The following is a 26,685-nucleotide window of genomic DNA, read 5'->3' as shown; positions in this document are numbered from 1 at the left end:
AGGCCCCTTTGAACTTATTTGCCCAATATACTACTGCAACCTTTTGTCATCGCAACTCCTCTCAAACCACACAACAGAATTTCATGAAACTGTGTAGATAATAAGGACATACTATGAAGATGTGCATATTGACAGGAAATTATGATTCAATTTTTTTTTCTGATACAATTTTTAATTCTTACACTTATTTTATTTCTCCAATGACAATGTGGGGACGTGGGGTATGTGAGCGCGCTCACTAAGGTTCTTTAATTTGTTTTGTTTACGTACTGGTTCCCAGCTATGATCTCTATGTTTCATTTCCTAGAGACATAACTTGGGAATATTACGTTACCAGTATAAAAACACATGGTAGCGATGAAAATTGAAATCTGAGGAAGACCCACAGTGAAGGAAGGGGTAGTACAAGGGAGTTCCTATGGGAAATTACATTGTCTATATTTACAGAAGTGCAACCTGAATGTGAATTTATTTCAGGTACATGAACATTTGCAGCTTATAGATTTAATTTTTACCAGTGATTTTATCACAGTTTGAAATTCCAAAACCTTTAAAAAATTAAATACTGCAGCAGGTTAAGACATTTACTCAACTCCTATTTGGTTATTATACCCCACACAACAAGTTGCGGAGGGTATAATGTTTTTGACCCGTCCGTCCGTCTGTCCGTCCGTCTGTCCGTCCGTCCGTCAGTCCGCCAGTCCGTCAATCCTGTTTCTTGTCATCGCAACTCCTCTCAAACCACACAACAGAATTTCACAAAACCTTTTTAGATAATAAGGACACACTATGTAGTTGTGCATATTGACAGGAAATTACGATTCAATTCTTTTTCTAGGAGTTATGCCCCTTTGAACTTATATACTTTAATGTACTACTGCAACAGTTTGTCATCGCAACTCCTCTCAAACCACACAACAGAATTTCATGAAACCTTTTCATATAATATATAAGGACATACTACGTAGATGTGCATATCAACAGGTAGTTACGATTCAATTTTTTTCCCAGGAGTTACGCCCCTTTGAACTTATTTGCTCAATATACTACTGCAACTTTTTGTCATCGCAACTCCTCTCAAACCACAGAATTTCATGAAACTGTGTAGATAATAAGGACATACTATGTAGATGTGCATATTGACAGGAAATTATGATTCAATTTTTTTTTCTTACACTTATTTTATTCCTCCAATGACAATGTGGGGACGTGGGGTATGTGAGCGCCCTCACTAAGGTTTTTTCATTACTTGATAATTCTGTACATTTTGTTATCTTATTTAGAATGACCTTAATGTATTATACATTTTCTTTATTTTTTACTGTTTTTGAATTTGTTTATTCATTTGCTTTTCAGCTGAAGAATACATTATAGTGAGAGTGGTTAAGACACCATCAGTGAGAAGAGCTCTTATTTTAGGATGTTTTTTACAAATATTTCAACAGCTTAGTGGTATTAACACAGTTATGTAAGTATTTCAGACAGGAGTACTTACAGATTGTTATTGGATAAGTTCTATCATGTCTATTGTGAGATATTGAGGAGCATATTCCTAATCGGCATTCATCTTGTCCCTTTACTGTATGAATGCATTATTTGAGGCTTTTTGTAGTTGTCATCTTTGTTATAATGTGTTGTTAATCATACTATCATGCCTGTTGGATTCAATGGTATTTGAGGACTTTTAAAAAAGTCCTATTACACCTTTTTAATGCGCAGAACAAATATAGTAAAACTTATGTAATTGTTTTAACATGTTTAATGCAGGTGTTAGAGGATCAGTATTAATTTGAATACAATTTGGTATCATTTGGTCATCTGGAAAAGTTTGAACTTTTTTCACCATTTTTCATCTGTCTGAAATGTGTCAAAAACTGCAAAAATTATCAGCAAGACAAGGTCAACAAATAAGTTTACATGGTCAAAATCGCCAGTTTACTGCTTATAAAAGTTATAGCCCACATATGATGAGTTTTACCCATTTTTAGCTCACCTGGCCTGAAGGGCCAAATGAGCTTTTCTCATCACTTGGCGTCTGTCGTCCGTTGTCGTCGTCGTCGGCGTCGTCGTCCGTTGTTGTTAGCTTTTTACAAAAATCTTCTCCTCTGAAACCACTGGGCCAAATTTAAGCCAAACTTGGCCACAATCATCATTAGGGTATCTAGTTTAAAAAATGTGTCCGATGACCCTGCCAACCAACCAAGATGGCCACCATGGCTAAAAATAGAACATAGGGGTAAAATGTAGATTTTGGCTTATATCTCTGAAACCGTAACCCAAAGCATTTTGAGTAAATCTGACACAGGGTTTAACTGATTATCAGGTCAAGATCTATCTGCCCTGAAATATTCAGACAAATCTGACAACCTGTTGTTGGGTTGCTGCCCCTGAATTTGTAATTTTAAGGAAATTTTGCAGTTTTTGGTTATTATCTTGAATATTATTATAGATAGAGATAAACTGTAAACAGCAATAATGTTCAGCAAAGTAAGATCTACAAATAAGTTGTCATGACCAAAATTGTCAGTCTACCCCTTTAGGAGTTATTGCCCTTAATAGTCAATTTTTAACAATTTTTTGTAAATTTTTGTAATCTTTTACAAAAATCTTCTTCTCTGAAACTACGGAGACAAATTTAACCATACTTAGCCATAATCATTATTAGGGTATATAGTTTAAAAAATTTGTCCGATGACCCCGCCTTCCAACCATCATGGCCGACTTGGTTAAAAATAGAACATAGGGGTAAAATGCAGTTTTTGGTTTATATCTCTGAAACTAAAGCATTTAGAGCAAATCTGACAGGTGGCAAAAATGTTCATCAGATTTAGATTTATCTGCCCTGAAATTTTCAGACGAATCCGACAACTCGTTGTTGTGTTGCTGCCCCTGAGTTAGTAATTTTATAAAAATTTTGTAGTTTCTATACGACCGCAAAAATTTTGCGGTCGTATATTGGTATGACGTTTGCGTCGTTGTCGTCGTCGTCGTCCTCGTCGTCCGAAGACACATTAGTTTTCGCACTCTTACTTTAGTTTAAGTGAATGGATCTCTATGAAATTTTACCATAAGGTTCAATACCACAAAAGGAAGGTTGGGATTGATTTTGGGGGTTATGGTACCAACAGTTAAGGAATTAGGGGCCAAAAAGGGGCCAAAAATAAGCATTTATGTAACTTCCAGACAATTACTTGTGTGTAAGTGTATGGATCTCTCTGACATTGTACCACAAGGTTCCATATCACAAAGGGAAGGCTGGAATTGATTTTGGGGGTAATTGCCTCAAAATTTCAGGAATTAGGGGCCAAAAAAGGGGCAAAAAACAAGCATTTTTCTAGTTTCATGACAATAACTTGTGTGTAAGTGTTTGGATATTTCTGAAATTGTACTACAAGGTTCCATATCACAAAGGGAAAGCTGAAATTGAGTTTGGGGGTAATTGCCCAAAACATTTAGGAATTGGGGGCCAAAAAGGGGCCAAAAATAAGCATTTTTATAGTTTCCAGACAATAACTTGTGTTCAGATGTATGGATCTCTCTGAAATTGTACTGCAAGGTACCATACCACAAAGGGAAGGCTGGGATTGATGATGGGGGTAATTGCCTCAATATTTTAGGAATTAGGGGCCAAAAAGGGGCAAAAAACAAGCATTTTTCTAGTTTCAGGACAATAACTTGTGTGTAAGTGTATGGATCTTTCTGAAATTGTACTACAAGGTTCCATATCACAAAGGGAAAGCTGGGTTTGAGTTTGGGGGTAATTGCCCTAAAAGTTTAGGAATTGGGGGCCAAAAAGGGGCCAAAAAACACATTTTTCTAGTTTCCAGACAATAACTTGTGTTCAAGTGTATGGATCTCTCTGAAATTGTACTGCAAGGTACCATACCACAAAGGGAAGGCTGGGATTGAGTTTGGGGGTGATGAATCATAAGGGGGTTCAAAAATTTGGGGGGGGGGATTTTTTTTTTTCCTTTTTTTTTTCTTTTAAAATTTTCCATTTTAAGTTGGTTTTTTCTGATTTATATTTAAAAGCAAATATTAATGATATGGTAGGAGATACACACCAAACAGGATGTGTAAATTATTATATAATAAGTATTGTCCAATAGCAAGAAATTTTCAATTGCACAGTATTGCACAATAGCAAGAAATCTTCAATTGCACAGTATTGCGCAATAGCAAGAAATCTTCAATTGCACAGTATTGCGCAATAGCAAGAAATATCCAATAGCACAATATTGCGCAATAGCAAGAAATTGTCAATTGTACAGTATTGCGCAATAGTAAGAAATATTCAATTGCACAGTATTGTGCAAAAGAAGATACTTCGTATAAATTGCTTATTTCTTGACCAATTTCAATGGGGTTTTATTCTTGAATTCTTGGGGTTCTTTAATATGCTGAATCTAACCGTGTATTAATTTTTTTTTGATTTTGGGCCCCGTTTTTAAATTGGTCCACATTGAGGTCCAAAATTAAACTTTGTTTGATTTCATCAAAAATTGAATTATTGGGATTCTTTGATATGCCGAATCTAACCGTGTATTTAGATTCTTAATTTTTGGTTCCGTTTTCAAATTGGTCTACATTAAGGTCCAAAGGGTCCAAAATTAAACTTGGTTTGATTTTAACAAAAATTGAATTCTTAGGGTTCTTTGATATGCTGAATCTAAACATGTATTTAGATTTTTGATTATGGGCCCAGTTTTCAAGTTGGTCCAAATCGGGGTCCAAAATTAAACTTTGTTTGATTTCAACAAAAATTGAATATATGGGATTCTTTGATATGCTGAATCTAACCATGTATTTAGATTTTTGATTTTTGGGTCCCGTTATCAACTTTGTCCACATTGAGGTCAAAAGGGTCCAAAATTAAACTTTGTTTGATTTCATCAAAAATTGAATTCTTGGGGTTCTTTGATATGCTGAATCTAACCATGTATTTAGATTTTGGATATTGGACCATAATAGGTGAATGTCCAATTTAAAATTTTTAAGTTCTTAGACCACATTCATTCTGTGTCAGAAACCTATGCTGTGTCAAATATTTAATCACAATCCAAATTCAGAGCTGTATCAAGCTTGAATGTTGTGTCCATACTTGCCCCAACTGTTCAGGGTTCGACCTCTGCGGTCGTATCAAGCTGCGCCCTGCGGAGCATTTTATTTGTTATTATCTTAGATATCATTATAATATCTAATATCTAATACTATTAATTATGATTTTAACCTTATTTTACATGATTTCCAAAGCATCAGTAAATACAGGTGAGCGACACAGGCTCTTGAGAGCCTCTAGTTTTGCATTTCTGGTAATAATCATTAAATTTGTAATTAATAATAAAAGAGGTAGATGTGACCAAGAGTAACTGACAACCCATGGCTAAAACCAAGAAAAATCTGTAAAACATTACATAGAAAACTAAAGACTGAGCAACAGGAACCCCACCAAAAATTGGGGGCGACCTCAGGTGCTTCAGAATGGTTTACAAATGATAATACAAGCTTGTCTCCTTATTTTTACACACCGGTCTTTAAAGACGGGATGTATTGTATACCGTTGCCAGTCCATCTGTCCGTTTTTCTTCAACACTCTGGACATTAACTCACAAACTTTTTCACCAAAGTTCATGAAACTTTGGTGAATTGTTTATATCTATTGACATGTGCTCCCTTTCGATTTTATGAATTTTAGATTATACATTTCCAAGTTGGGGGATTTTCTAGTTTTCTGTGACCATAACTCATAAAAGGTTTGAGCAATTTTCATGAAACTTTGGTGAATTGCTTATATATATCATGTATATTGACATATTTAAGTTTCCTTTCGATTTAAAAAAAATTTGTGTTTTTACGTTTGGGAGTACATGTATTGGGACTATATTCCTAAAAAAGGGGTGATTTTCCGGACAATTACTCAAAAACACTTTGAACAGTTTTCATGAATTTTTGGTGACTTGTTTATATCTATTGAAATAAGCTCTGTTTTTTTTTTTTGTTTTTTTTATATATTTCTGGTATGAAATTGTAGAGTTGTGAAAATTTATTTTTGAAAAATCGTCTAAGTTGAAGTCAATTCGTGCTTGACACAATGGAGCTGTTACTAAGTTACTGTTAAAATTTGACAGTTAAAATCTAACACCAATACAGAATAGTTTGCGGAGTGAAAGCTCTTGATGATGCGGTCACACAGAAACAGAAAACATTGTTTGACTTAAATAGCAGGCTCTTGGATCAAACATCGGAGGATAATCTGGAGCAGGAAAGCACCGACTCAAATCAGTATATGTATGAACTAGATTGCAAGCTTAGAAAAATTCGCAAATTAACAAAGTCTTTAGAATCAAACTCTAAAATGTCACATGATAATGTTGATCCATTTGACAAAAAGACAACAAAATATAATTTCACGCCAGAGGTCAAAGTTAATATGAACACTTGTGCAATAGACTCTATGAACGAGCTGTATTAAATTCACGCCCCGGCAGTACATACCCGCCTGTCAGAGAATGTTATATATCAAGTCGTGTCAGGATCGAGGTCGTCAAAAAATAATAACCATAGGCTTCCTAAGTTAGAGTTGCCCTATTTAAATGGGGATATACTCAAGCGGCAGACATTTTAGGATTGTTTCGAGTCATCTATTCATCTTAACGATACTTAAACACCAATCCAAAAGTTCAATTATCTTTAAGACCATCTTGAGGGAAGCGCAGCACAAATAGTAGAGGGATTCGCTTTGACTAATGCAAACTATGAAGCTGCAGTCAACCTTCTTACAGATTGTTACAGACAACCTAGTAAACTGATCTTTGATTACATGTAGGCACTCATGAACCTACCCGCACTGAAAAATTATGTATTTAGCTTGAGGTCTTACAGAGACAAAATAGAATCTTATGTGCGAGGAGTAGAATCACTTGGTCAAACACCAGAGATGTATGGATCACTTTTGGTCCCAATTGTTTTGGACAAGTTATCGATTGAGATGAGGAAATCTATTGCATGAGAACACAGGAGAGATAATTTGATCTTAGAAAAAATATGCAAATTGATAACTTGAGAGATCGACATACTCAAAGCAGGACAGGGAGTCATGGAATCAGACTGATTGCACCCCACTGCATTTTCACCAGTACACACCCAAAATCATGTTCATACAACAAGGACAAATTCAGACTCACATAAGAAAGTAATTACACATACATGTATTTTTTGTTCAAGTGAACACTTTCCTACAGAGTGCACTAAAAGAACAGACACAAGGCTGTTCTTTGACCTATAATTGTTTACTTTCTCACATTGTGACTTGGATGGATAGCTGTCTCACTGGCACTCATACCACATCTTCTTATTTATACAAACACTAGAAATCAAATTGTCAAACAGTTATGCCATAACTGTTTAGGGTCACACCTCATGGCTGCGTAATTCTACAAAAGATGCTAAAAGTGTAGTAGAATGCATCATACTAGCATATGCAAAGGAAAAGATTTCATTACAGGAAAGACACAGGAGTTGAAAATACCACAGACAGCTATCGACGTGATCGATTGAAATAACAGACAAGATATGTATAATGTATTCACAACAAAGTCACGACATTCCTCTTAAAATAGCTATTGCACCAGTTATGGGTAACAAACAAGGAGTAGATTTAACATCTTCTTTGATGAGGGAACATAGCATTCTTCCATACCTAAAAAATTAGCAGATGAATTGGAGATAAAATTTACAGTAATAGTCAGCATTCATCTGACTGTGTTCAGAGATTTATCACAGAATGTTCGAAATTTAAACGCTATTACATTACAACTTCAGAAAAACAGGAGAAAAGGTGCGTATCAACACACTCGTTAAACTTGCACATTCTGTGGAAAGTGGAGAATGTTTCGAAATTGACTTACTAATAGGTGCCAACTACTACTGGGAAATTATCAAGGACAAAGTTATTTATAGGGGAAAAGGACCCACCTCTATCCATGAGTGAGTCAAAGATCTGATTTGTTATCAGGACCAATCAGTAAAAACAATAGCCAACCTTCAATATCTACAGTTCTTTTGAACGTCATTTAGTCACATCAATTTGAGGAGACAGACATTGAAAATTCCTGAACACTTGAATCAATAGGAATCAATACATGTGAAAACAAGGAGAACACCAGCTATTTACAGACATACCAGGACACAACTATTGACCATGAGAAAAGAAAGTACATGGAAAGGTTGCCATGGAAAGATGACCATCAAGATCTGCCTTCAAATATCAGTTGCCAAAAGTAGGACAGAGAACATATCGCAATGGCTCGTACAAAGCTGACCGCACCTAAATCCATTCGCGGAAAAGCTCCAAGGAAGGAACTTGCCACCAAGGAAGCTTGTAAGAGTACACCTGCAACTTGTAGAGTCAAGAAGCCAAATAGATACAGGCCAGGAACAAGTAACATGAAAAGAAGACTATATTTCGTGTAGCTGCCATATGTCTCAAAAGAAAAGTTTATGAATGGACTAAAAGATAAACTTCAATAGGGATTAGTGATGGTTAAAGTGACTAATGTTTTATTTGAGATGGACATTCATTTTACATTTCTTTAATCTATATTGTGAACTTAATCTTTCCATTTTTCTTTATTACATATTTCACTTTTGTCGGCCCCCAGAATGTCTGAAAATACGTGAAGTACTAACATTGAACTATGGTAACATTGTAGCCATAACGCAGTGATGTATGATGTTATTGTATAGATTTCATAATTATTTTGACAATAAAACGTATTTTGTAATCACAACATAGTTTTAATACTGAGATTCTACAACAGGTGTGTTGTGAACAAGATAGAAATGTATAGGTGAAAAATACAGGCCACAAACTGTGTGTGCATGTCTTTTTTTTTTTTTTTGGGGGGGGGGTGTCTATTTAAGCAGTGCTCACAGTATTACTAGTTCATCATAAAAATTCATTTAAAGCATTAAGACGGGCTAAAAGGGCAACGGACATATCATGCTCTCATGGCGCAGCTCTTTATTTATACTTGTAGATAGTTGTTTTTCAGAGTCATTTTTGTCTAGCCTGCGACAAAAGTCGCAGCATGCGAGACATAGGTATTCCTGCGATGGCGACATAAACTATTTGTATAAAGCTTTATATTTCAGAAGGTAGACAACCTGGATGCTTCATATCTTGTATGCAGATACCTTACGTTACGAAGTTTCTGTCAATCCTATGTCCATTGTCCTTGACCTTATTTTCATAGTTCAGCGACTGTTTGAAAAAAAATTTGAGTTTTTTTGTGATGTGAATTTCTCACTTACTATGAGTAATGGGATAAATAGATTTAGTATATGGGTTCCTTGCAACGTCTACTTGTCCATCAGACAGAGTTCACCTGACCTCGACCTCATTTAATGGATCAGTGATCAAGGTTAAAGTTACGTGATTAGGTCCGTTTCTCAAATACTATAATCAGTAGGTCAACTATATTTGGTGTATGGAATGATTGTAATGGGTACATGTCAGTCTGGCAGGTTTCATCTGACCTTGACCTCATTTTCATGGTTCATTGATCAATGTTAAGGTTTTGTGTTTTTATCTGTTTTTCAAGTATTATAAGCAATAGGTCAACTATATTTGGTGTATGGAATAATTGTAAAGTGTACATGTCTGTGATGCAGGTATCATCTGACCTTGACCTCATTTTCACGGTTCATTGGTCAATGTTAAGTCTTTGTCTGTTTTTCAAGTACTATAAACAATAGATCAACTATATTTGGTGTATGGAATAATTGTAAGGTGCACATGTCTGTCTGGCAGGTATAATCTGACCTTGACCTCATTTTCATGGTTCATTGGTCGATGTTAAGTTTTTTTTTGTTTTGGTCTATTTTTCAATTATCATACACAAAAGGTCAACTTTATTTGGTGTATGGAATAACTGACCTAGACCTTATTGTCATAGATCTTTAATAATGTAAAGTTTCTGTAATGCCTTTAGTAAAACCTTTATCTTTAAGACTTTCAACATAAAATCAATGGTCAGTAAAGCAGGTGAGACATTTCAGCGTGTGCACTATTGTTTTATGACAGTAGGAATTTGTACCTCGAAAATTACTAAACTGCTTTGTGGACAGCTCTAGTTGCCCTTGAAAGAGATTTTTACCCATTTTTGAGTATTTTGCAGAAACGTCAAGAAATAGGGAGAAAGTGTAAATAGCAAAAATTTTCAGCACATTAAATTCTACAAAAAGTCAACATGGCTGAAATCTTGAATTGAAGACTTGATAGGAGTTATTTCCCTTCAAGGATGAATTTTACCCATTGTTGATGAAACTTTTATAGATTGAGAGAAGCTTTAAATAGTAAAATGATCACCAAAATAAGATCTACAATAGGTCAACATGGTGGATTTATAAAAATAAGAAGATGTATACCACATCTACAACCACTGAATTACTGGCTCCTGAGTTTGGACAGGAACATATAGAATGTGGCGGGGTTAAACTAGTCTGCTGGCTCCAAACCCTCCCCCTAACTTGGACAGTGGTGTAACAATACATGATAAGAACAAATAGTCGACTTATAGGAGTTATTGCCCTAGAAAAGTTGACCTATTTTATTGGGTAAAGATTGCAAGAAATGCAATCAAAACCCTAATGGTACTGACTTAATATCTATAAACAAGGAATTATTTGAATCTGGAATAATTTTGAATTCTGGAACATTGATAAAAAATGTATGATAAAAACTAACCTAACTAAAGAGGGTAAGCGATGTGCGCATTGCTAAGGTTAAATTTACTTTCACTGATATTTCAGTATGAACTAACTAACCCCCTTAGCCATGCATGCATGGCTAACCCTCCTAAATTTGGTTAGTTTACATCTTACATTTCTTATCAATTTTCCAGAATTCAAAATTATTCCAGATTCAAATAGTTCTTTGATTATATCTAATTAGGTTTAATTATCACTACCTTTGATAGTTCAAACAAAATATTGCAGTGAAGTAATCATTCTTTAGAGCTTATCCAGTCAATGTCATGCAATTTATTGATGATATGTTAAACTTAGATATTTAAGTTACAATATAATATGATATGTATTTGAATTACCATACTTGTCAAAAAAAAAAACAGTTTAATTGAAAATTACGTGAGTAATGCATAGTATATAAACTGTTATGAAAAATAGGTTTAAGTTCTACACGTTTACAATCATTAAGAAAGAAAGATAACTCTAACTCAAATTTGATAATTTTCCTAGCAAATACAAGTTAATGCCACAAAAATGTGAAATGAAAGCAATCTTTACACTTCAGCGCTCACATGCACATTGATTCCAGATTAACTATGATAGCTAGAGAGAAATAGTAAACACAAAAATGTTTAGTACAATAAGATCTACCAATAAGTTAACATTGCTCTTGAAAGATTAGTTTTACTCATTTTTCTAGTTTTTTTTCAAAAACTTAACAAAAAGTCTCAATTTTGTCTTTTTGACCCATGTTATTTTTATTTTCTGCTTTTAATCTTTTTAACAATAATGAATACACAGAAATTTGGTCCATCCAAAATGACTAGCAAGACAGGTTTTGGTCCAAAAATTGTAAAATGCCCCCTAATAGGATTCTTTGCCCTTGAAAGATGGTTTTTACCCATTTTATGCATTTTTTGCGTAAACCATTATAGTCAGAGTGAAATTTTAAGTTCAATACAATAAGATCTAGAAACAAGTCATCATGGCTGAAATTGTCAACTGATTCTATATATGAGTTATTGCTGGGAATGATAATTTTCACCTTTTTTTTCTCATTTTTGTCATACAAAAGTAGATAGTGGAAATTTTAAAAAGCAAACTATGATCTACTTTACAAACTGATTGCAGTACATGTAAAAAGAAATATTAATATGGTATATTTTTACCAGGTGAGGGATTCAGGCTCTTGGGAGCCCTTGTTTCAAAGTATACTTTCATTGAGTGATTGATGTTTCATGAATGCATACAACTGATATTTTGTTATTCCCATGTCGATAAGGTACCTTGACAGTCTGAGCGGGTTATTTGGGATAAAAATTTATATGCTCTGCTTATGTTAATAACGTCTAATTCTCCTATTTGTGAGTTATGTTTAAAAGTGACTAAAACACTCAACTCAGCATCAATAATTTTTTGTCATCAATAAGTAAAATGAATTTGGTTGCAGGTACTACAGTGCTACAATTATCCAAATGACAGGGGTTAGAAGCCAGTCTACTGCAATTTGGTTAGCAGCAGTTACTGCTTTTGTCAATTTTATATTCACATTGGTTGGAGTTTGGCTTGTTGATAGAATAGGAAGAAGAAAACTTATTTTGTCCAGTTTAGCTGGTAAGTGAAATATTTACTGCACAGGAAGATTGCACATATGTTGAAGTTGTGCACCTGCTATTTTGGAATTGTTGTAGGAATTTTTTCTATTTTTCCAGACTTTGGAACTTAGTTTTTTTCAGCAAAATTTATGAAAAAAGGTACAAGTTTTGTGTAATCAACTCTTTCTACAGTTTTCAACCCAGATCACTGAAACTACACAAGAAGATTGCACACATGTTGAAGTTGTGCACTTGGTATTATGGAATGTTTTGTCTCATTTTCCAAACTTGACAACTTAGTCATGTTTCAGCCAAATTTATGAAAGAGGGTTTTCAACCAAGATCTCTAAGACTTCACAGAAAGATTGTACACATGTTGAAGTTGTGCACCTGCTATTATGGAATTGCTTTTTGAAGATTTTTTCACATTTTTCTGGACTTGGGAACTAAGTTATTTTCCAGCAAAATTTACAATCTTTGTGTAATTGCAACTACATTGTAAACATTATTCATTGATTAGTCCCAAATATTGCAAACCAACCAATTGAGACTTTGACCCATGTTCGTGTATTATCTTGAAAACTATTATAGATAGATAGAAACTTTTAAAATGCAAAAGTGATAAGCAGGATATCTACAATATGTCAAGATGGTAGAAATTGTCAGTCAACCCTTTAAAGGAGTTATTGTCCTTTAATGGTGATTTTTACACATTTTTCCACTTTTGGACAAAACTTTGACGAAAAAAGAAAAAAAGCAAAAAATAATCAAGACAAGATCTACGAATAGGTGAACATAGCCAAAATTGTCAGTTGACTCCTTATAGGAGTAATAGCCCTGAAATGATGTACTTAACCATTTGTTTTTAGTATTTTGGAGAGTATATAGAGAGAAAAGGTAAACAGTAAAAAGACCAGCAAGACATGATCAACAAAGTCATGAATTATGTTCTAATCTACAATGTTAGAGAGTGGCTATACTTGGAAGATGCACATAGATTCAGTTAAGCAAAACAAGCTCTTAGAGCCTCTAGTTTAAGATCTCAATAAAATCAATAGCTCCCCAAACATAGAAAAACAGTTAAAAAAATATCAATCAGTACATTAACAAAAGGTACATGAGAGAACATACAATAAAAATGAGGACATAAAAACCACTAAAATCTAAAATATTGGTAAATATATAAAAAAACATAAGTTCAAACAAAAGAATGATACACACAATAGTATACAATATTAAGGAATGCTGTCAGATATAATAAGAAAGCTCATGTTCTTAATCTGCTAACATGAAATCATGCCGTCCTACACTGTTAAAGAAGTCTTGACTTTTTTTTTCAGGAATGGCCTTGATTAGTTCAAGAGCAAAGAGTGAATTGGTTCATTGACTTTTCCTTAATGCAGTAGACATATATAAAACTAAGAAGATAATGTATGATTGCCAATGAGACAGTAATGATTTATCCACCAGAGACCAATGACTTAGAGTTTAGCAACTATAGTTCACTGTACATGTACAGCCTGCAACAATGAGCAAAACCCATACCGCATAGTAAGCTATAAAAGGCCCTGACAAATGTAAAACAATTCAAACAAGAAAAACTAACAGCCTAGATAAATTGTAAATTGAATAGAATTGCAGTTGGATAAGGATATGTAAAATTTCTTATCTTTTCTATGATTGATTTTGAGGTATCTGACTTTAAACTAGAATTGCTTATTTCAGTTAGTTTTGCTCAAAATTTTGTAAAGTTGGCCTGGTAGATGCTGTTCCTTTAAACATGTTAAAATAAAATACATTCCAGAAATAATCAATTGAAATTTTTTTAGATAAAAAATATTTACATAAAAGTGTTATCATTTATCAGCAAAAAGTTCAGATTTTGGAAATTAAACCAGAAAAAGACAAGATAGTACAGAAATTCATATTGCCATACAAAATCATTGATAAGGTATCAATTTGATCATGTTGATGACAGAAAAATAAACGCAATTAAGATATCATTCCAAATCCATAACTACAAAACATCTTCAGAAAGTGTTTCTGCATCTGGAAAATTTGAGATAATGACAATTTTCCTGTTTAATTGCTCTTTTAGAACAATAGAAAAGATAAAATATTTATTTATTACTTCTATGTTAATCTGATGTAATCCTCTCATATCTTCGGGGCTAACGCTCCTCAGATATGAGAGGTTTACATCTAATACATACATATTTACATGAAAGTGTTATCATTTATCAGCAAAAAGTTCACATTTTGACAATTAAACCAGAAAAAGACAAGATAGTACAGAAACTCATATTGCCATACAAAGGATACAAAGTAACAATTTGAAGACAGAAAAAATGAAGCAATTAAGATTTCATTCCGAATCCATAACTTCAAAACATCTTCAGATAGTGTTACTGCATCTGGACAATTTGAGATAATGACACTTTTCCTGTTTTATCAAAACTAATTGCTCTTGTTAGAACAAGTGAAAAGATAAAATATTTATTAATTACTTCTGTGTAAATCAGATTTTATCCTCTCATGTCTTAGCCAGACAAAGATGTCCAACATTTCATTGTCGGCTCAGTGTAAGGGGCTGCAACATTTAACGTGAGGGACAGTTTTTTCACCGATGTGATCCAGACAAAAGGTTTTATTCTGTGTTTATTTTGTCATGTTTGTAGACGTATCCTTATTTACTATATATTTACACCGATTTAATTTTGAATCCATATTGAATAATAGAAAAATCTGTGTGTTCTGACCTCGAAACGATCCATAATTCTGTAATGAGAAGTACCCAAATTGCATCCATGCTTAAATTCACATCCTTTAAAATCGAATAACAAATGTTTTGTTTTATTTCTTCAAATATTTAGAACAATTTGACATTAGTCGATGCTTACTATTCATTTTTTAAGAAATGGATGCTTGTAACATATTTTATTTGCTCATTTTTAAAAGATGACTTTTTGTGAACGTCGCCATGCGACGTTTCTGTAGATTTTACTTTTTCCAGTGAATGCGTCATCTGTTGATATATTGTGAACTTTTTGTGTCATAAAAAGTACAAATTGTTTAGTCTCAAAGAAAACTTGTAAGATTTCCTCAGCTTTTTTTTGTTGAATAGGTGCAATTTGGGTACTGTGACGTTAGGTTCAGACGGTGGTTAAAGGTTTTAAAACTTCCATAAATTTCTTAAATCTTAATGGAATTTTATGAAAATTGGACAGAAGCTTTATCATGATCAAAAAGATAGTTGAACCTTCATAGAATTTTGTATAGCTTTTTTATGATTAAGAGATAATGTCTGAATCAAAATTTTAAATGTAATTGTTTTATTTTTCTGTATTTTACTGATAATTACACTTAATTTGTTTTGCAGTTAACAATTAGTCAGGGATTACATTTTTTGAAGCATCAGTCACGTTGTTAAACCTTCATTTAATGTTTTGAAATTTGAAAATAAACTTCAAGATCAAGGAATAGCATTTGCAGAAAAAAAGTTTGATACTTTTTTGTACTTTTTTGGTATTTAACTGATAAAACGTCTTAGTTTTTGTCAATCAACTTTACACTTTTACACTGACAGCAGCAATCGCAGGCTGAAGACATAGGGTTTTTTGCAACCTTTTATGAGTTCTTTAACTTAAAATTAAATATATATATGATATGAAAATAAGAAGATGTAGTATGACTGCCAATAAGACAAGTCACTACCAGAGACTAAATGACATTGAAGTTAGCAACTATAGTGACCATAAGGCCTTCAACAATGAGCAAAACCCATACCTCATAAAACGCCCCAACATGACAAATGTAAAACAATTCCAAAGAGAAAACTAATGTCCTGATGTATGTACAAAACAATAAACATAAAACAATTATGATATACAGCAACAAACAAAATTCACTCCATAATACATTTTCAACAGTCCAATTTTTTAATTCTTTTGAACAAATTCATTCACCTATGTCAGTCATTTCAAGTTTTTATCGGTCAAATTATTTGGACTGACACACAATCTTTTCAAAAACTCTGCATAACAACTATCAACATATATACTCAGAAATTCTGCTCAGTTTGCATATTGAAAAAAATCAGAAGATTTGTCACAGAGTCTAGAATGCCAGGCACATTTTTTCTTAGACATTTTTTCATAGAATTGACCTATGAATGAAATTAAAACCAGACGCAAAAATTACATGCCATTCCACCTGATATATTTCTTTTAAAAAAATGGGTCAAAAACAATTCTTTCATCGAGCCAGGACGAAATTATTTGACAGGTGGAAACTTGTCTGTAATTATATTTTCATGATTGTATGCATTTTAATTGGAATTGATATGCGTTTTCTTATTTCATAAAATTAGGTAACTGATAATTGTTTTACCGGCCATATTTGTTATGAAACTATTTTGTGACTTGTATTAAAGGATCTTATCTTGTACTAATTTAAAAAAGGGGAATACTTGCAGGCATGCTTATTGCTGACTTTGGTGAATGCCTTTCCCAGCACCTTTTGCTCTTTGATTTATTACTCTTCTATGAACAAAGGTGAATGGCCGACTAAAGGTTTCCACCCTATCTGTCAGTCAGTATGTTATACTTAAATATTATGTACATGTTATGCTTTAATTTATCAAGTAGATATTTAGGATATACTATAGTCTCATCAGAAGTTACAATGTTCTAGTTAAGTGAATTTCATTTTTGAATGTAAACAAATGCATATGATTTGAATTTAAAATAAAAGGAGATTTGGTCTATACGTAATGAGACAACAACTCAACCACAATGAAATAACTAAAAAACAACATGTTAAATAAATTTTCATTGGATTCCAATTCTTCTATATCATTAAAACCTTTTCTTTGCACATATTTGAATTCATTTTTTTTAGTCTAAGAACACATCAAATATTAATGCAAAACATCATGCATCTCATATAATTTAGATCTATATAGTTGTTTTCAATAACCTGATATCCTCTTAATTTTTACCATGTACATGTATATAAAAAAAATTTCACAGTTAGTGTATAATTTTGCTTTTAATATCAGAACTCATGTGTAATGTAATGATGTCTAAATCAAGAGTGTTTTTATGCCCCCGCCGTAGCGTAGGGATCATTAAGTTTTACCCTTGTCCGTCTGTACGTATGTACGTACGTACGTTATTACATCAGTACGTCCCAAAATTGGTTTCCGTTCTCTAACTTGAGTTTGCCTAAACCAAATGTTATGAAACTTATACACAATGCTTATTACCACAAAATACAGATCAAGTTTTAATTTTGGTGGGGTCACTTTAACCGTTCTAGAGTTATGCCCCCTTATTAATGGAAAAATTCCAAAATTTTTAGTCTCCGTTCTCTAACTAAAGTTTGCCTCAACCAAATGTTATGAAACTTATACACAATGCTTATTACCACATAATACAGATCAAGCATGAATTTTGGTAGCATCACTCTAACTGTTCTAGAGTTATGCCCCTTTATAAATGAAAAAATTACAAATTTTTTAGTTTCCGTTCTCTAACTTAAATTTGCCTCTACCAAATGTTATGAAACTTATACACAATGCTTATTAGGACAAAACACAGATCAAGATTGAATTTTGGTGGGGTCACTTTAACCATTCTCGAGTTATGCCCCTTTATAAATGGAAAAAAAAAATGCAAAATTTTTAGTTTCCTTTCTCTAACTTAAGTTGCCTCAACCAAATGTTATGAAACATATACACAATGCTCATTACCACAAAACACAGATCAAGTTGAATTTTGTGAGCGTCACTTTAACCATTATCGAGTTATGCCCCTTTATAAATCGAAAAAAATTGCTAAATTTTTAGTTTCCGTTCTGTAACTTAAGTTTGCCCCAAACATTATGAAACCTATACACAATACTTATTACCACAAAACTCAGATCTAGTACAAATTTGGGTAGGGTCACTTTTATTGTTTTTGAGTTATGTCCCTTTATAATGTTGTATGCAAGCGGGGGCATCATCTGTGTCCATGGGGACACATTTTCCATTTATTTCCATTTTTTTTTTTTGCAGGTGTCTTATTTTCTTTGGTTGTTTTGGCAGTTGGATTTCAGGTGACTGCTTTGAATTCTCCACCAGTTACTACATTTGAAAGTTCATCAAACAATTCTGAGTGTTTTCAGTACAGGTAATTTTGATCAAATATTTGGAAGGTATGTTTTGAGAAAAGTTTTTTAGATACACCTAATTATATAGCCTTAATTTTATACCCCTCATCAAAGACGGGAAGTATTATGATGGATTATACCAATGTCAGTCAGTTAGTCTGTCTGTCAGTCAACGCTTCATACGATAACTGAAATTTGCTTTAACCAATTCTCATGTTATTTTGACAACATCATGAACATATTAGGATTGATGGAAGAAAGTTCCCTATGATTTTGAAAATTTTTGGTTTTGTCGTTCCAGAGTTACGGGACTTTAACTGTTTGAATTATGGTAATTTTTCACATATATAAAATTGAGAATGGAAATGGGGAATGTGTCAAAGAGACAACAACCTGACCATAGAGCAGACAACAGCCGAAGGCCACCAATGGGTCTTCAATGCAGCGAGAAACTCCCGCACCCGGAGGCGTCCTTCAACTGGCCCCTAAACAAATATGTATACTAGTTCAGTGATAATGGACGTCATACTAAACTCCAAATTATACACAAGAAACTAAAATTAAAAATGATACAAGACTAACAAAGGCCAAAGGCTCCTGACTTGGGACAGGCGCAAAAATGCGGCGGGGTTAAACATGTTTTTTGAGATCTCAACCCTCCCCCTATACGTCTAGCCAATGTAGAAAAAACAAACGTACAACAGTACGCACATTAAAACTCAGTTTAAGAGAAGTCCAAGTCTAATGTCAGAATAGGAAACAAAAGAAAATAAACAAAATGACAATAATACATAAATAACAACAGACTACTAGCAGTTACTGACATGCCAGCTCCAGACCTCAAAATATGAGAAGAACAAGAATAAATATGTTTAATTCCGATGCAAAGACCCTATAAGTGAATCAATATTAAAGCCAAAATATGCAATTTTTAATGACCTGACAACAGTATCGTAACTAGTGTCATCAGTGTCTGATAAAAAAAATTAATTAGTCAGGGTTGAAGAACGTAACGTCCTTTTTTTCAAAACATTCAATGGAAAGTACCAAGACCTAATAGATAAATATTTAGTGTCTACTTCACAAATAATACAGGATGGGTCATAGATTCTAGTTGCTGACGTTGTGTATCACTTTATTTACTTTACAGTTTTCCCTTTTTAAACGGATTTTCGAAGGAAATATCTGTTATTGATTTGGTAATGTACGGTAGGGCGGGCGGTTGGCTGCCAAACAGTGTCCGTTCAATAACATGAAAATGCTTTGATGAAATTTGTTTAAATTTAGATATGTTGTTTCCTGTGACTAAATGAAGGTCAAATTCAATTTTCACAATTTTAGCTTTTCTCCTTGTTGAGTTATCGCTCTTTTAAATATCCAAAAGTGGTATTTTTTGTCTTTGTACTATTATGTTCCTTTTGGTCGTATGACTCTTAAAGTGGCTATTTGTGCATTCAGCTTGCAGGTTTTTTCTGCTTTGAGCTTCGGTGATGCAAGTGGGTACAGAGGTGAGATTTGGATGCTTGAGGTTTTTATAGTGTTGTTTTCATATTGTATACCCTTAGATTTATATTTTACTTAATTTGTAATTTAAAGGGATTGTGTTTTACTTTACTGTATGTACTATCAACTACGATTTTTTTTATTGCATCTTTGTCAGATTTATTTGTATGATTGTTGAATTTTCAAGTCAGTTGTATTGTACGTCTTCGATGTATGTTAACTCAGTTTTGGCTGCTAGATCCAAATTATTGTCACGTTAACCAATTACGTCTGTTTAAAACGAGGAATAATTTGAATCTGGAATAATTTTGAATTCTGGAAAATTGATAAGAAACTGATTAAAAGATTATGTCTTCATCATATGAATATCAGGCACAATCCTTCCTGTTAAGGGTTTAGTATTATACCATCATAAAATATATGAGAAGAACAAGAATAAATATGTTTAATTCTGATGCAAAGACCCTATAAGTGAATCAATATTAAAGCCAAAATATGCAATCTTTAATGACCTGACAACAGTATCGTAACTATATCCCTTCTTAATAAGTCTGTTTAAAGGTTTTGTTAGCTTTTGAGGTGAATACTGACATTTTTGTGCTTTGTAAAGAATATTACCATAAAAGATTGGATGTGAAATACCCGAACGTATAAGATGTGTGCATGTTGAGTTATATTTACGAATGATGTCCTTATACCGATGATAAAATTTAGTAAATGTTTTGACTAGTTTATGATATCGAATACCCTGGTGTAATAATTTTTCAGTAATACATAAATTTCTCTCGCTAAAATCTAATACGTTATTACATACACGAGCGAATCGTACAAGTTGAGATATATAAATACCATAAGATGGTGACAAGGGAACGTCACCATCTAAAAATGGATAATTAACGATAGGAAATGAAAAATCATCTCTTTTGTCATAAATTTTTGTATTAAGCTTCCCGTTAATGATATAGATATCAAGATCGAGGAAAGGACAGTGGTCATTGTTAGTATTAGCTTTATTTAAAGTAAGTTCAACAGGATAAATTTCTTTAGTATACATACTAGTCGTCATTATTGAGAGCCAATGTATCATCCAAATATCTAAAAGTATTGTTAAATTTTTGTATCAGATGTTGTTTCGATGGGTCTTTGCTGATTTTAGTCATAAATTGTAACTCATCACAATACAAAAACAGGTCCGCAATAAGGGTGCACAGTTAGTCCCCATTGGAATTCCGATAACTTGACGATATACGGAATCTCCAAAGCGAACAAAAATGTTATCAAGTAAAAATTCAAGGGCAGATATAGTATCAAATGTATGTCTTTGTTTGTAAATCCTATTACTATTTTTGTTTAATCAGGGAATTAAATGAACATTCGGGTAATCCAACGTTCAAAAACATAACTTTGGATAAGGATGAGATCTTGGCAAACCATAAGTCCTTCATGGCCATATTGAATATTCCATTGAGCAACAAATCTGAGGACTTAACTTGTTGTATTGAGAACCTAAACTTCACAAACTCCCTACAAACAACAGTACATTGATGGCTTATCAGCATGTTCTACCAAGGAATTGTCCGTTAGATTAACCAAAATTTTTTCCGCATTGAAAGAGGGATTACAGAAATACTGTGATACTGTTTTACTTGCATAGTGGCATAAACCATATGTGGATTCTTAGGAACTGGAAAGAACTTCTGCAAATTTTTAAATCTTGGTCATTCTCTGAAATAAATTCTATCAAATCCTTAAACTTTTCTACCCTTAACACCACCATACCACATGTTAAATTGAAAACCCATTCTTTTCTGCCTTTTCTTATATTCATATGAGTCAGAGTTCCTTCAGACACTTATAAAAAACAAAAAAATCAAAAGAAGCTAGATCATTTAATTTCACATACAGGTATAATGAGGATAGTCTTTACATTAACAATCCAAAGTGATCTGATTTGGTTCCATTATTATATACTTCTGAACTAGGTTTAAAGAAACCACTGATACATCTTCCTACACTGGTTTTTAGACATATACCTGGAATTTGACTACAGAGGCCATCTCAGTACCAGCGTCTATGACAAACTAGATGATTTTAATTTTGAAATTATAAATTTTCCTCACGTTCCAGCAATATTCCAACTTCACTTGTGTTTGGATATAAAAATAAGAAGATGTGGTATGATTGCCAATGAGACAACTCTCTGCAAGAGACCAAATGACGCAGAAATTAACAACTATAGGTCACTGTACGGCCTTCAACAATGAGCAAAACCCATACCGCATAGTCAGCTATAAAAGGACCCGAAATGACAAATGTTAAGCAATTCAAACAAGAAAACCAACAGCCTAATTTATGTACAAAACAATGAACGAAAAACAAATGTTACACACCACTGAATTACAGGTTCCTGACTTGGGACAGGCACATACTTAATGTGGCGGGGTTAAACTAGTTTGAAGGCGCAACCCTATAGTATACATTTCTCAACTCCTATGATATTCAAAAGCTTGAATCTGCTACTCTGACTTTGTCAAAAGTCATCAGTGTCTGATAAAAAAAATTAATTAGTCAGGGTTGAAGAACGTAACATCCTTTTTTTCAAAACATTCAATGGAAAGTACCAAGACCTAATAGATAAATATTTAGTGTCTACTTCACAAATAATACAGGATGGGTCATAGATTCTAGTTGCTGACGTTGTGTATCACTTTATTTACTTTACAGTTTTCCCTTTTTAAACGGATTTTCGAAGGAAATATCTGTTATTGATTTGGTAATGTACGGTAGGGCGGGCGGTTGGCTGCCAAACAGTGTCCGTTCAATAACATGAAAATGCTTTGATGAAATTTGTTTAAATTTAGATATGTTGTTTCCTGTGACTAAATGAAGGTCAAATTCAATTTTCACGATTTTAGCTTTTCTCCTTGTTGAGTTATCGCTCTTTTAAATATCCAAAAGTGGTATTTTTTGTCTTTGTACTATTATGTTCCTTTTGGTCGTATGACTCTTAAAGTGGCTATTTGTGCATTCAGCTTGCAGGTTTTTTCTGCTTTGAGCTTCGGTGATGCAAGTGGGTACAGAGGTGAGATTTGGATGCTTGAGGTTTTTATAGTGTTGTTTTCATATTGTATACCCTTAGATTTATATTTTACTTAATTTGTAATTTAAAGGGATTGTGTTTTACTTTACTGTATGTACTATCAACTACGATTTTTTTTTTTTGCATCTTTGTCAGATTTATTTGTATGATTGTTGAATTTTCAAGTCAGTTGTATTGTACGTCTTGGCTGCTAGATCCAAATTATTGTCACGTTAACCAATTACGTCTGTTTAAAACGAGGAATAATTTGAATCTGGAATAATTTTGAATTCTGGAAAATTGATAAGAAATGTATGATGAAAACTAACCAAACTTAAGAGGGTTAGCCATGCGCATGCGCATGGCTAAGGTTAATTTTACTTTCACTGATATTTCAGTATGAACTGACTAACCCCCTTAGCCATGCATACATGGCTAAAACTTCTTAATTGGGTAAGTTTTCATCATAAATTTCTTATCAATTTTCCAGAATACAAAATTATTCCAGATTCAAATAATTCCTTGTTTTAAGTTGTTTGCCCTATTTGTAAATTTAAATGAACTATAAAGAACTGGCATACATGTGGAAGGTTTAGCTAACTATGAAACCAGGTTTAACCCACCATTTTCTTCTAAAAATGCCTGTACCAAGATAGGAATATGACAGTTGTTTTCCATTTGTTCTGTTGGTTGATATAGTCCAGCGTTTGATTTTGTCAGGTTTTATGGACTTTCCCCTTTTTGAATTTACCTTGGAGTTTGGTACTTTTGTTAATACTTTTTTATGCCCCCGCCATAGTGGAGGGGGCATTAAGTTTTACCCTTGTCCGTCTGTACGTACGTCTGTACGTCCCAAAATTGGTTTCCGTTCTCCAACTTTAGTTTGCCTCAACCAAATGTTATGAAACTTATACACAATGCTTATTACCACAAAACACAGATCAAGTTTGAATTTTGGTGGCGTCACTTTCACCGTTCTAGAGTTATGCCCCTTACAAATGGAAAAATTCCTGAAATATTTGTTTCTGTTCTCTAACTTTAGTTTGCCTCTACCAAATGTTACTTATGCACAATGCTTATTACCACAAAACTCAGATCAAGTACAAATTTGGGTAGCGTCACTTTTACAGTTCTTGAGTTATATCCCTTTATAACATTATATGCAAGCAGGGCATCATCTGTGTCCCATGGACACATTCCCCATTTTTTTTATTTTTTATTAATTTACTGGAAACTTTATATAATTGTTGGAATTGGTAAATGTAACACTCTGTTTCCTTGAAAAAATTAGGGATATGTCATTCCAGAGTTCTGGGACTTTGAACGTCAGATAAATTAAAAGCATTTTTAAATGTCATTCACTTGCTCTTGTATGCTATAATCAGATTATCACAAAATTAATGCTGTTATTGGGATTGCTGAATATAAACTCACTATTGATTTTGAAAAATTTCTGGTTTGCCATTCCAGAGTTATGGGACTTTCAACAGTCATATTTGACCTAATAATTATATGCCTATGGCCAAGGGAATCCTCATGCATTTTTTCTACAGAGCCATTTGATTTGCTTCTGATTAAATGCCTTCTAAATATACCATTTTATTTTTGCAACAATTTCAGTATGGACAATATTATTTGCTTATTATCATTTAATATAAAATATGGAGATGTGGTATGATTGCCAATGAGACAACTATCCACCAGAGACCAAATGACGTAGATGTTAGCAACTATAGGTCACCAAGTGGCCTTCAACAATGAGCAGAGCGCATACCGCAAAACTATAGCTATAAAAGGCCCCTGCATGACAAAATGTAAAAAATTCAAACGAGAAAACAAACAGCCTGATTTATGTTCAAACCAACAAACCAAAAAAAAATTTATATACAGCAAGAAACAACAATCACTGAATTACAGGATCCTGACTTGGGAAGGCACATACATATATACAACCCTCCCCTGTTTTTTTCTGATGCCATTGTGTTGCTGTCTTTTTAACTTGCATCTCTTTTGATAAACTGGGTTTTCAAACCAACAAATCCAATTGGTCTGGGAAAACATGATTTAGTTATTAGTTGTAATTGGTTTTGATTCTTATGTAGTGCTGCTCCACCACTGTTTCAGGTTAGGAGGAGGTTAAGTGCTCACAAACATGTTGAACACAACCACATGTGCCTGTCCCAAGACAAAAGCCTGTAATACAGTAGTTGGCATTGGTTGCTGAATGCCTTATATGTGATTGTTAGCATAGATCAGGCTGTTGTTGCGTTGTTTAAATTTTTTTTATGGCGGACCTTAAACTATTATATGGTATGGATTTTGCATATTTTTTGGAGTCATGTGACTTTTAGTTGCTTACATCTATTTCCTTTGATCTTTGGTGGATAGTTGTTTCATTGGCAACCACACCACATCATATAAAATTGAGAAAGGTTGGCCCCAATGCTGTTTCAGTGCAATAACTTGGGAGCTTTTCAACCAATTCTTTTTATACAGTTTGTATTTTGAAATGTTTATTCCCTTTTCAATACTGGGGCCCAATTCATATTGACAATTTTACCTCTCCAGTTCTGGATTAATGTTCCTTACTTGATTTAGAAAAAAAAACACATTATATTGTTACCTTGCAATAACATGAGAGCTGTTTAAACAACCATTTTTAAAATTTGACTACATTGTTTCTTATGAAAAAATGGAGCTCAAGTTCGATATTAAGGATAATTGCTGTTCAGGAGTTATGCTTCTTATTTGATTGGCACCTTATGTCAAACTTCAATATGTTATTTCAGGTGACAAAATGGAGGTCAAGTTAGATTTTGATGATTTCCCCTTTTGTCACTCATGAGTTAAAAGTCCTTGATTTTTGTCTCGCCTGCGATAAAAGTCACAGAAGGAGGACATATGTTTTAAAAGGATTGAGCAGTCAATAAATTTAATCTCTGTGGTAGGATATTTTTTTTTCTATTTTTATGGCTCTGTTGAATTATTTTACTATAAGTTCAATTGTCTTGTTATCTCTTGTATTTCAGTTCTATGAATTTTCCCCTTAGTAGAAGGGGTCACAGGTACCTGACCTTAAATATTTTATGATTTGTTTTTGACGTCTTGTAGCCTTGTCTATTTAATCCTGAATGAAGTCAATGAAATCTTATTTCTAAGATTTGATGGGAAATTCCTTTGTGCACAGGCTTTTCATTGTTTGTATACTGTGGATTCATTATTATTTGTTGGGATACCAAATTTTGTGGGTAGAAGTTAACCACGAATATGAATATTCATCAAAGTTTTTTTTTTCTGTAGGCATGAATGCAGACTAAGGCAAAACCATGAAGTCAAATATCCACAGTTATTTCTCAATCCAAAAAAATTGGTATCCAGCAAATTAAATGAGTCCACAGTAGCCTTTTCTGTCATACTAATATAGGTGTTCTTACCTAAAAATTTTGGGAATTTGATATTGTTGGGATATATTTTTCCTTAGTTTACTGGTCATTTGTGGATTAACACATGTGTATACTTCGTACCAAATTGTGGGAATGTCTCTAATGTAAATGATGCAATTTCCCGTCAAATGTCGATTAGGATTCGTTGTTCAACTTCTCGTAA

The 26,685-nt window shown here is 33.3% G+C and overlaps 2 protein-coding genes across 3 annotated transcripts in view; one reads left to right on the top strand and one right to left on the bottom strand.

The window, feature by feature from the left end:
- Positions 1-26,685, bottom strand: part of LOC127701625 (terminal uridylyltransferase 4-like) — a 697,935-nt gene that overhangs the window by 476,570 nt on the left and 194,680 nt on the right. The window lies entirely within an intron of this gene.
- LOC127702112 (proton myo-inositol cotransporter-like) overlaps positions 1-26,685 on the top strand; it is a 117,728-nt gene that overhangs the window by 62,271 nt on the left and 28,772 nt on the right. The window contains exons 4-6 of the mRNA XM_052206181.1: positions 1,357-1,468; positions 12,200-12,363; positions 18,403-18,517. Of these exons, the coding sequence (XP_052062141.1) occupies positions 1,357-1,468; positions 12,200-12,363; positions 18,403-18,517 (391 nt within the window). The remainder of the gene's footprint in view (positions 1-1,356; positions 1,469-12,199; positions 12,364-18,402; positions 18,518-26,685) is intronic.

This window comes from Mytilus californianus, unplaced genomic scaffold, assembly GCF_021869535.1.
Source record: "Mytilus californianus isolate M0D057914Y unplaced genomic scaffold, xbMytCali1.0.p SCAF_1, whole genome shotgun sequence".
NCBI lineage: Eukaryota > Metazoa > Mollusca > Bivalvia > Mytilida > Mytilidae > Mytilus > Mytilus californianus.
This window is presented reverse-complemented; position numbering and strand designations above follow the sequence as displayed.